This window comes from Temnothorax curvispinosus, unplaced genomic scaffold, assembly GCF_003070985.1.
Source record: "Temnothorax curvispinosus isolate PA1 unplaced genomic scaffold, ASM307098v1 QBEX01013847.1, whole genome shotgun sequence".
Taxonomy (NCBI): Eukaryota; Metazoa; Arthropoda; class Insecta; order Hymenoptera; family Formicidae; genus Temnothorax; species Temnothorax curvispinosus.
The window spans coordinates 48,792-59,578 of NW_020223627.1; the positions used below are offsets into that span (position 1 = coordinate 48,792).

The window sequence follows — 10,787 nt, forward strand, 5'->3', positions numbered from 1 at the left end:
ATTTTTATAAGATTTATCGAACCATTTTATATTTTTAACATTAATTTTGACAGAAGTAAATTTTCTTTTCGATAAAACAAATATATTACAGTATGAATAATAATATATCAAATATTTGTGTGTGGCAATAAATTATTATAAATAAATAAAAAAAAAGGAATATATCATCGTTTACACATTTCTGTCTTTGGGCTCTTTGTAGGGTAAATCTAAGAATTTGAAGACATCCTCTTCAGATGTAATTTTCTCCGCTTCTCCCGGACAACCTGAAAATAAATTTTCTTATCAAATCCTTCGAATTGCTACATTTTCACGTATTATTTACATAATGTTTCTCGTTCACTACCTTCAGCTGTGAGACGCTTCAGTGCATATTCATTCAGAGTGTACTTCTTTTCCAATGCATGTGCTCTCATATTCTTGTTAAACAGATCACTTCCCGTGAAATAGAGTATGGCGCAATAATATTGATCGTAAAACGTGAGACGTATGTCCAATCGTCTGAAAGGCTTGCTTTCATCCTCGGGTAACCGACACACTCCCTATACAAAAACAATATACAATTAAAAAAAAAAATGTTTTCCTCGCTTCTTGGGCATTATCTTATTTCAGTACCATAAATTTAGTAGATCCAAGCGAGATCGTGTCCGTAATCAGTCGTTTCTTTTCAAGACATTCAACAATTGCTTTTAACGATACGGCCTTCTTCTTCTCGTCCCTCGCTTTCGACGTATAATCAGGATGCGTCACGAGAACGTCGATATCGCCGCTTTCCTCTTTGCAGCGTCTGTAACTTCCACAGATGGTCACGAAGTAAGCCCTGTCAAGCTCCTTGATGGCACTCTTCAGTATCTTCTCTATCTGCGCAATTTCTGCTCTAGGTATTTTCTTCTCAAAGTCATCGAAGTACCTAAAAGAATTTGTCGCATCAGTCAAAGTGTCTCTCCGGTGTCGACGAATCAATTTCATACTTCAATCCCAGTTTCTGATGATGCGTAAGCTTATCCTGATGCTTCTTGAGATCCTCCAATGTCTTGACACCAGCGTCCACCAATTCCCTCGCTTTGGCAGGACCTATGCCAGACACCCGGGCTAACAGACTAATGGCGACATTAGTATCATCCTTCTTAATCTGAAAAGAGAACACAGTGTATAGCGATTTGTATATACGTTTCAAGTTCTCATTCCTATTAGCGAGACCGTACATCCTCCAGCTTCTGCAGTTTCCCAGTTTGTAAAAATTCGTCTATCTTCTTCGCGATTTTCGCTCCTATTCCAGGTAGCTTCTTCGCCTCCTCGCCGCTCTTGACTCTCTCCGTCAGGGCGCCCAATGTCCCAGCCGCCTTGCGATACGCATTGTACTTGAAGACGTTCTTATTGACATTACGTTCATAATCTGCCAGTTCTGCAAACGGATATCTCGTTGTGCACTCATATCGCGCATACTAAATCTAAACGGAATTATGCTCCCTTTTCCAAAATCGTCTTATAATCTGCAAGAAGGACGTCGCTTACCCGACAAAAAGTCGCACAGGTCCTGATTTGGATTGTTCGCGTTTCCCGTGGCCTTCCTCTTGCCCATTACGTACGAGAAAACACGATTCAAATTTCGAGGAAATCGATACAGCTTGTCACTTCTTAATTTCGTTCCACGAGTGATTATTTTATTTATATTTACGACGAAATGACCGGTGGAGCCAGGTGGAGCTTTCAAGGAGCGTACGTTGTTTGCAAATAGAAACCAAAGAGAAGAATGAGGAGGAGAATAATGATGGAGAGAGAGTGGTCATGCGCTTGACTGTAGGTAATGTGCGTGTTCTATGTATACGATTTTTTGATTCTCTTTGGAAAAAAAAAAAAATCGTGAATCTAACGGAAGAGGACCAAAAAATCGCGAACATATAACACGAAAGAGAACCACAAAATCGTTGACATCATCACAAAATCGTGGGCATAGCACGGAAGAGAACCACAAAAAAGGTGTACATTACCCACAGAATTCGGGTATACAGCCAAAACGCGGGCACGGACCACGTGGTAACACAGCCACGTGGTCTATATATTTTACAGAACATTATTTTAATAAAGCCCTTCGAGGGCGGATTTTTCCTCGAAAAATCGTCCAAAAGATTGTCATTTCGTTAATATTAATTAAAGAAATAATAAGATATAAGATGTAAACATAAAAATAAGATATTTTATAAAGGCGATATACAACAGATTCACTAGACTCACGTCTCAACATTTGACACTTTATTTCAGATAAATACTGTGTGTATACGGGTCGACACAGAGAAATATAAACTCATCTCACATCTGTCTAAAACGCGCTCTCTTGCTTAACAATTCTTCCTTATATATATTTCTGTACTTTGTGTAACATAATACAATAAAATCTCTTATCTCGTCAACCGCGAGAGAGTATAATCTCTTCTATTACCTTATTGACATTGCACAGTAATATATAGATTTCAAGATATGGATTTTCTCCTCGTGCTACCCAATGTGGGAGAGATCGTTTAAGTAACAGTGATGTGTGAAACGTTTGGCATGTCACGTTTACATGTATACACAAAGATTTCACAGCAGAACATCGAGATTTATAATAAATATCGCTATATATAATAATAATAATTTTACACCGCGCTGACTTTAAGGCTGAAAAAACAGTCGTTTAGAATACCGAGGGAAATCAGGAATACAGACTATACATTTCAGTCGTAATAACTTAAACACTTTTACGAGAATTTACTGTCGTTTATCTGTTCCTTTACGTTAAATCTAAGCTTACGATGAATATTGCTTAGATTACTAGTCACTCGAATTATAATTTATAATTCAGGTATCAGTCAAAGTATACAGAGCCTAAAGCCAGCGCTATTGTTCGATAGAATATTTGGCATTGCATTAAGTCTTGTCTGACGATGATTAAGGCAAATGAATATATTCGTCGTAAGTAACTTCGCAGAAAGGTAAGGAGGTTTCTTAAAAGCGTCCTACCTCGGAGATCTAAAATTTTTCAGAGCTAAATAAGTCTCATTGTAACCCAGTTGTCTCAACGTGGTAAGTTAGTAAACACTTATTACTCTTGTTTCCCTCGGGATTTAAGACAGACGGTTGGAGAACCATGTATAATCTGGACGGATCTTTGTACCTAATTCACAACGCCAAGTTAATTCACCGTTTAAACGCGTAAGTACTTCTGATTTGAACGCTAATCCTATACGGAAGGTATACGATTGTAAGTCGCATAGCTTTTTACGCAGCAGCCTGAGAGGAAACAGCAAATGGCAAGTACAATGACCAGTATACCGATAAACACGTAAGCACGTAGCTGCGGGAATCTGCCTGGCAACCACAGAATCGTAAATTCGACGGTCTTCTCTTGAGTATCTGCAACACACGTACACATCATGTAATGACAGATCTCAGAAGATCTGACAATAACTAACATATTGAAGGATTCGTACTTATGTAGGCGAGCCCGTAACCCATGTGCGGCGTACCCATTCTGTAGGAACAGGTCGGTATTTGTACTTCGTGAATGTCGCCTACGTCCATTCTTAATTGGTACAGAGGCGTTTCGTACGGCGGCAGGATCCAAACGTCGCTCAGCTGATCCGTCGCCGTGTCTAGACTTATGTGCATCGCTTTGTGTTCGTGCGCGGTAAAAATCACCTGCGGCGACAATTCTTTGAGTACCTGCAACAGACAGCGGCGCCGAGTGAGTCGTCAAGCACGGTAGGTTTTCTTCTTCCGTGATGACGATTCCTCATCTTTTGCAGGATCTGGCACTCGATTCCTCAATCGGCTTCGATACGGCCATCGATAACCAACGTCAAAGTCTTATATATTACGAAAGCACAAATGCCAGACAATACTAAGATGCAAAGTCGGAAATGCGTGTCTCTGAGTGTATGTAGCGTGTCACTGTGTGTGTGTGTCCGCAGTGTTGAACTTGAGTCCGTAGGTTTGTTAAAATCCGAAGGATTGTACGGATCAATCCTTCGGACTCAAGTTCAACACTGCGGACACACACACTCCCTGCGGGATTCGTAAGGCCTGACCGTACATTTTGCACAAAACTCCCGGGCGTAAACAGCAAAGGCATATGGCTAAGAATAACATTGGTCGTATTCCTTTCTGCGTAATCGTTCAGAAATGCATCCTTCGGTGCTTCCGGAATCGTGCGCGTCAATCTGTTTACCTAAAACGAATAATATTCGTGTATCTATCTCTTAATAATCGCGAAGATCGTACAGCTCGAGGATTTCTGTTTACTTTGAAGAAGGTGACGGTCTTGTACACCAAAGTGTCTGGCTGAGTATATGCAAAATTGAATCTCTTGTGGATGTTGGCGGAAACCCGATCGTCCTCGCCGCCGATGTCGTTGTCGCCCGGCAAGTAAATTTTCTAAAAGGAAACAAGATCGGCGATGAAACGCGCTCTCTTCGAGAAGGAAGAAAAAAAGAATAAAGATATTACACGACCAAAGTAAAATACCATTATGTCATCTGGCATCGAAAATATTGAATCCAGTCTCCTCTTGTACCTATCGAAATCTTCTGCATTGGCTACGTGACCCTCGTCCATGAGATCACCTAAGAAGGCAATGACGTGTGGCTGAGAAAACTTCATCGCCCTCGAAAAAGTTTTCTCTAAGTACCTGGTGAAAGAGCACAACGCTATGAGATCAAACTTAGGATTTATCTCGACAAACGATCCGTGTGTAGCATTTGATTACGGTAAAATTAATAGACGTTCGCTGGACCTACCTATCGCTGTCCCATCTCGCTATCCACGAGCCAAAGTAATTCTCATATTTTTCCCCGAGTATCTGCGGGTCCGCGACAAGAAGAATCTTAACGCACTCGGAGCATTCGCGCATGGCCCACTTGAGCTTTTGTACTTCGTATACGAGAAATTCATTGTAAAATATTGTCGCGAGAATAATGACGCTAATGGATATTACTCGGTGCTTCAACCTGTAAATAGTGTAAATTGTTAATCATCTACAATTCTACTTTTCCACAATATGTCGCATTGAAAAGTAACTCATAACAAGCGACACGAGTCGACACAAGTGTCGTTCTGTTTTTATTATTTATTGGCAAAAAAGAGAGAGAGACAGAACGACGTGTGTGCGTCGACTCGCGTCGCTTGTTGGAAAACGAAGCGTTACGTTGCGTGGATTACCTGTTTCGTCGTAACATCTCTGTGATTTATAGCATTATACAACGCTGGGTAAAAAAGCTCAATGACGCAGACCTGAGTTCGTTCATCGATATCATTAAGTTTCAATAGCAATCGAATCGGTTGGCACAACGTGACTCTTTTAATTCCTTTTAATACGTTTGGGACAGGATTATTTCCATCTCGCCGTGTCTCCAACTGACTGCTCCAGTTTGGCACAACGTGATAATATTACGAGAGGTTATGTGGTCGTGTGTAACACGAGGCGAGCATAACTTTCTACTCCACTATCTTATCGCTATTGATCCCTGAAACCCTCGGACACACGGACCCGCGTTCTTTATGCTGTTAAAGGTAATTATCGAAACGTGCGACGATCGGTTTGCGCGATCATGATTGGAAAAAAAGGATTGTTTACGCTGCATTCATTCAGTTTACGCTGCGTTCCCATTTCCCATATTTTTTGCCAGTACAGTACTGACAACGCAACGCGGCGCCGAGCTGCAAAAGCCGTGTTGAAAATTTAAATTGTTGTAACAAGAAAATTAAATAATAAGAAATAATAGGTTGTTTTTTTTTAGTATGGAAAAGTGTCTCGGAAATTTTTTATTATTAATCAGAATTTTTATAAAAAATTTTATTAAGACTTTCTCAGATTTTTTTACACGAACGATTTTCAGAAAAACTCAGCTAAAATGTTAATGAAATATTTTAGATTTTCCCTGGCAACGCATCTTTGTGAAAATCTGAATGAATATGAGAAAATTTGTCAGAAACTTTCATTCGGATACCGGAGTATTCCGAAAATCCTTTTCCAATTATTTCTGCAGTATCTGAGAAAGTCTACATATTTTTTCCAGAATTTTCATAAATCTAAAAAAATATGAGAAATTTTTAGAAAATTTCAGAGAAAAAAATATAAGAAATTTTTCATCAGGAATGTATCTATGGTGGACAATAATGATTATCTACATATTTATTATACGTTTAATTAGACATATAAAATATTTATTAAACACTGTGGACGACTGGCATGTCAATTTCGTGAATCCTTGACGCTTGCCGGGAGCCCCCCTCTGGCGGGCCCTCGTCAATGGTCGGCCCTGGCCGCAACATATGTCGAGTGTTTACATGCGCCGTCCGCGGCTCGCTTCCGCCCATCCGCCAGTACACCTACGCGCTCGTACAGGTTCGGTTTTTCGGCTCCTGGGGGGGCGAGGACGACGAACCGCGAACGACGACGACGACGACGACGACGGCAACGGGAGTCGAGTGAGGACGCGCGATCGTCGTGGGAGAACAACGCGCGGCGTCGTGGAAACGTGAGAGAGACTGGCAAAGAAAGCGGAGGAAAACAAACGTCAAGCCCGCAGCCCGTCGCGCGATCGCGGTCGCCGTGAACGATGGGTGGCTACGCGAGCAGGCTCGCGTCGATGTCGAACCTGGCCGTGCACAATGTGTACCGGGGCTGCAAGCGCAAGTACATCGAGGAGTACGACTGCGAGTCCGAGTCCGATTACATCGAGCGGACGATGCACACGCCGAAAAAGTAAGCTCTCGCTCTCCGGTCTCTCGCGGGCGTTTTTTAATTTTTCTACGTTCTTCTCTCTGTCGCTCTTCGGCCGCGGATTTGACGACCGACACGACCGTCGCGCGAGAGAGTTTTCGGCGTTTACACCTTCTGCGTGTGCTTTTTCACAGGAGAAAATTGCTGACAACGGCGCAGTACATATACAAGACCCTGTACCAAGAGGAGAAAGGCAGTGACATAACTGTCCTCATACTCGGACGTGCATGGAGATTGCATAAAGTTTATATTAGTCAGGTATGACTCATCCCTACGCGAGCCCCCTCTCCGTTGTCTTCTTTAAGAGACACGAAATATCAACAACAGATCCCATCGATGAATTATTATTTGATTAAAATTCGACGGTGCCTCGTCACCTGCTACAGCTTTTTATTTTTTTTTATATTAAATTTTGGAGACAAATCTTGGATGCAAACTTCGTTGAGATAAAATTTATTTGAAATTAAAGGAGAAATGAAACTTTCTTAGTTTGTATTTTGCAATTATTGGTTACAAAAAGTTCTACATTTTAACAGCTTGTAATATTAAAAACTGATGATATTTATAATGTTGTAATATTTTCATTAAGATGTCTATAATGTCAATTTCAAATTAATTATTCATGGTTTTAGTCATCAATATGTTTAGGATATGTGAAGAAAAATGTGTTCTTTTTTCCAGAGTCCATATTTTGCTAGTATGTTTTCCGGTTCTTGGAGAGAGGCTAACGAAAAAGTCATCAGTGTCGAAATCACGGATCCTAATATTACGATAAATTGTAAGAACACGTCGTGGAATTAAACAAATTACTCTGCAGAAAAATAACTAAGAATAATATGTGAAAAGATTTATATATCGTGTCATCTAGAAATAATATCTCAAATTGTTCCAGCATTGTCTGTGGTATTGGGTTCGTTGTATCAAGACGAGGTCAGTTTGGAGCCGAAAGACGTGGTTTCTATTCTGGCAACGTCTACACTGTTTCAACTGCAAGGCTTAATAGACGAGTGCGTAGACATAATGGTGGAGACTACAAACAGTGAGACTGTTGTGTCGTATTATAACGCAGCTGTGTCGTACGGTGTGCCTACGGTGAAAGCAGCTGCGAAACGATGGCTGGAAGTCAATCTGTTGGGCTACGGATGGCGACATCCGTCTTTTTTGAAGGAAATTTCGCCAGACTTGATGACAGAATTGGTCGCCAGTCCTGATTTGGTTGTTTTGCAAACAGAGTTTTGCATATACATGATGCTACGCTTGTGGTACGTTTACAAATGCGATACAGATATCCATATTTGACTTCTGAGAGTAACAAGTAATGGAATCTCTGTGTTTGTTGTGTAATTATATGCGATTGCTCTATTTCCAGGTTATTTGCACACCTATGCACACTGTATAATTACGAGGAGACGCTAAAAATTGATGAATATTTTAAAAATCGCAAGTGGACCGAGCCGTTTTTAACGACTGAAGAGGGCAAGGAATATGCAGCGCCTTTCAAAGCACTGAGGATGAAATATCTGCTGTTACATGAACAAGACGACAAGATTTTATACAGTGATAATTTAATACCACCAGACTGGCTGCACGGTGCTTACAGAGAACAGTGGCTTCACTTGTTAAGAGTGGATGGAAATAAAGACAGAGGGTAGGCTACAAGTGCTACAATTAAATTTTTCTTTTTTAATAGAATCAATATAGACGGAACTACGTATTTTCTGCTCCACGTGCAGTCCGGCGCAAATGACGGAAGAGGAATTTTCCAAGGAGTGCTTTCGGTGCGGCAGATGTGTCGAAAAGCCAGGCGAACACATTTGGAGATGGAAGGCATTCCATTATGGACTAGATTTATTAATGACTTTAGACACAACTAGCCTGCGGATTGAAAGAAACCACAGACTAGACTGTGAGCATATCAAGGCAAATCACAAAGAGCATAAAATTCTGATAAAGTAAGCTTTAGATCATCAGTTGATTGATTCAATACTTTTAGATCGAAGTTATTAACAGAAATATGAAATTTTTTTCAGAGTCTGTCTATTCTCACTGAATGAACAACGTCAAGTAAAACATGTCCAAGACTCGCGTATGTTAAGATTACGTTTGAGGAGAAACACAGAAGTAAGTTAGCATTGAAAACGACATGTGTTCTTATATGATTTATATGATGCGCATTACGTCACGTATTTAATATTTTCAGCACGAGATAATGACTCTGGACAAACAGTTATGTTATCCTCTGTACGTATCGGTCAACATGCAACTAGTCACTCCACTCACATTGGGAGAAGAAGACACAACGACCGACATACTTTCGGATACTTAGCACTTCGAGAATGTAATGCTCTATGAATATGTAAAGATAAAGGCCATGGGATCCAATTGACGCTTTGTAACATAATCTATTTAATTACGAATGTTAGACGAAGTTCGTAGGCACACGTTACTATTTGGCACAACACTTAAATAGAAAGAGACATGGATCTCCAGTAGAAACTTTTTTCTCTATGGAGATACACATAATCTATTCTTACCGTGTTCATTTTTAACAAGGTCTTTAGTCAATTTGGAGTTGACCTTTCAATGAAAATGTTTTATAATTTTTAAATTAACAACAAATAATAGACAGTTAAATTTATATCATCTAAATAGATAAAATCATACTTTTACAATAATTTCAAGTAGATTTTAGTAAAATTTTAATTTCATGTATTGCGACATATAATATTGGAAAATTGTGGAAAATACAAATATGCAAATTCAATATTTTTAATTAAAAAAAACCATCTCTAAATTGGCTAAAGAATCGGCCATTAAAAATTAACACGGTAGGAATGGAACTTTCGACATATATTTGTATATCAGTGTACATCTGTGTACATTAATTAATGCATTTGATACGGTTGATGCATTTGATGTGGTTCACATTAATTATAGCGGTCATTCCAACAAGCTTTAGTCACTAGGTAGATTTTAATCTTTCTTCGTATATTGAGAGACATCGCGGTGTATATTAACGCTATTAAATTATGTTTTAATGTGGTTGTTCCTAAACACGTTTTGACTGATTAAAATTGCATCAGTTATAGCCTAATAAGTTGGATACGATGCAATCGATCAAAATTCCGCTTATCTGTTTAGTATCTTGATTCGTTTTTTTTGTAATTGATTTGTATGCAACTTTGCAATACCAAATAATTCTATCAGAATGTTATTAGACGAGGACTGATTTTTTTTTCGATGTCCATTGACTTTGACTACAATTACACAATCTCCCTATCTTTTTCCGTAGTCGAGTAGCAAGAAACGGAGAACCCATAATTAAAGTTAATCGATATCGAAGGAAAAAAAACTTGGAGCGTTTATCGAGATCGAAGGTACAAGCAAATGAAGTTACCTGTTTTGCACACGCTTTTAGTTCGCAATAGTTTACACTTCGATAATGATCGCAATAGTTTACACTTCGATAATGATCGTTATCATTTTATTTGCAAGACTGTTCGCATCTCGTATATCATTATTGCAGTATTAAATTTTTGTTTACTTTTTTCAAAGTTTTATAAAAACAACTGAAGAACTTGAAAATAATTCCACGTGTTTTTTTTTTTTACGTTGTATCCTCTATTCGTAAGAAAACAATTGAGAGAAAGAAACTTCAATATCTAATTTAAACGTGTTGTTTAGGGAAATGGTTGAACGCTCTTCCGTCTTCCTGTCAGCAAAGAGTTTTTCTTCGGTGCCTTTTTAATATCTACTAAAAAGGGCGAAACTAATGTGTATAAGCGAACTAACTTTCATAATACTAAGATAAATTTTGTAGCATTTTCTTTTGTAAAAGGTTTTCTTACTACGACAGCTGTTCGGTGAAATTATAATAAAAATGTAAACACGCAGTTTATGCGATTTCCCATGTCACCTACCTTTATAAAACGATCTTTCCGACGCTTGTGTAAGAAGTCACTGTAATCTTATCGATTAGTAATATTTTTCGCGTAAATTTTGGAAACGAATGTCGCACAGCTTCAAT

The 10,787-nt window shown here is 39.1% G+C and overlaps 3 protein-coding genes across 3 annotated transcripts; 1 reads left to right on the forward strand and 2 right to left on the reverse strand.

The window, feature by feature from the left end:
• Positions 1–91: 91 nt before the first annotated feature.
• LOC112464064 (DNA polymerase beta-like) lies at positions 92–2,149 on the reverse strand. Its single transcript, XM_025030855.1, has 6 exons — positions 1,516–2,149; positions 1,206–1,405; positions 972–1,132; positions 616–910; positions 347–542; positions 92–266 (listed from the first exon to the last, which is right to left on the reverse strand). Exons 1-6 carry the CDS (start codon positions 1,580–1,582, stop codon positions 172–174), a joined length of 1,014 nt encoding a protein of 337 aa, XP_024886623.1. The 5' UTR covers positions 1,583–2,149; the 3' UTR covers positions 92–171.
• Positions 2,150–2,231: 82 nt separating this feature from the next.
• LOC112464063 (uncharacterized protein C630.12-like) lies at positions 2,232–5,671 on the reverse strand. The gene is made up of 7 exons (XM_025030853.1): positions 5,197–5,671; positions 4,776–4,985; positions 4,504–4,666; positions 4,282–4,413; positions 4,073–4,207; positions 3,471–3,702; positions 2,232–3,393 (listed from the first exon to the last, which is right to left on the reverse strand). Exons 1-7 carry the CDS (start codon positions 5,211–5,213, stop codon positions 3,221–3,223), a joined length of 1,062 nt encoding a protein of 353 aa, XP_024886621.1. The 5' UTR covers positions 5,214–5,671; the 3' UTR covers positions 2,232–3,220.
• Positions 5,672–6,145: 474 nt separating this feature from the next.
• LOC112464066 (protein germ cell-less-like) lies at positions 6,146–10,653 on the forward strand. The gene is made up of 8 exons (XM_025030857.1): positions 6,146–6,742; positions 6,895–7,018; positions 7,442–7,538; positions 7,653–8,022; positions 8,130–8,408; positions 8,494–8,712; positions 8,791–8,881; positions 8,961–10,653. Exons 1-8 carry the CDS (start codon positions 6,597–6,599, stop codon positions 9,084–9,086), a joined length of 1,452 nt encoding a protein of 483 aa, XP_024886625.1. The 5' UTR covers positions 6,146–6,596; the 3' UTR covers positions 9,087–10,653.
• Positions 10,654–10,787: the final 134 nt, after the last annotated feature.